This window comes from Loa loa (genome assembly GCF_000183805.2).
Source record: "Loa loa unplaced genomic scaffold supercont3.5081, whole genome shotgun sequence".
Taxonomy (NCBI): domain Eukaryota; kingdom Metazoa; phylum Nematoda; class Chromadorea; order Rhabditida; family Onchocercidae; genus Loa; species Loa loa.
In genome coordinates, this window is record NW_018113255.1 from 1 (window position 1) to 629 (window position 629).

The 629-nt window shown below is 33.7% G+C and overlaps 1 protein-coding gene across 1 annotated transcript; it reads left to right on the forward strand.

Moving 5' to 3' along the window:
- Positions 1-22: 22 nt before the first annotated feature.
- LOAG_19308 (hypothetical protein) lies at positions 23-614 on the forward strand (the record flags this gene model as incomplete). The annotated part of the gene is made up of 2 exons (XM_020451955.1): positions 23-134; positions 537-614. Coding segments are annotated over exons 1-2 (186 nt in total), but the record flags the coding sequence as incomplete, so codon positions are not given.
- Between the last annotated feature and the right edge of the window lie 15 nt (positions 615-629).

Consider the following 629-nt stretch of genomic DNA (forward strand, 5'->3'; position numbering starts at 1 on the left):
GAACATGTTAAGAGGTGAAACACGGATGAAAGGCGAACAATTGCTGCTCAATTTTGCCAATTATTTGGATGGACATTTTTCATCATTAGCAACTTTGGAGCGATTTGCTTTTTCGCATGGAATGGCTGCATCAGGTATGCTTGACATTCACGAATTCCTTCTTGTTTGATCCATGCTATTGAAGGATGATATTACGTAGGATAGTTAAAATACATACGTAGTGGGAAACGTGGATACGCCAAAAACATATATTCATAGGTATGGAAAACATGAGTGGCATAAAAAACTATTTCCAAAATATAAGGCATAGTGTATTATTTCACTTAGCATACGTTATAATCTTTAAAATCGGGACAATGTTGCAAGGATCAAATGATATTGATAGTCTCGAATTTTATGAGTTAATTTCTCAAAAAGAATTTGATTTTTCATTTCCCCTTTTTCATTTACAAATCTTTTAATTTCGAGGATTACGATTTGGTTTTTTTCTTTATTATTGGGAGCTTTTTTAAATAAACCCCGAATTTCGATTTCAGTAAAAGTTGCAATATGGGAAGCGCAATTGTTAGAATACGCTGAACCACTTGCAAAAGCTTCAAAGGGACTTAGTATTGGTAGGATTCCTTTGA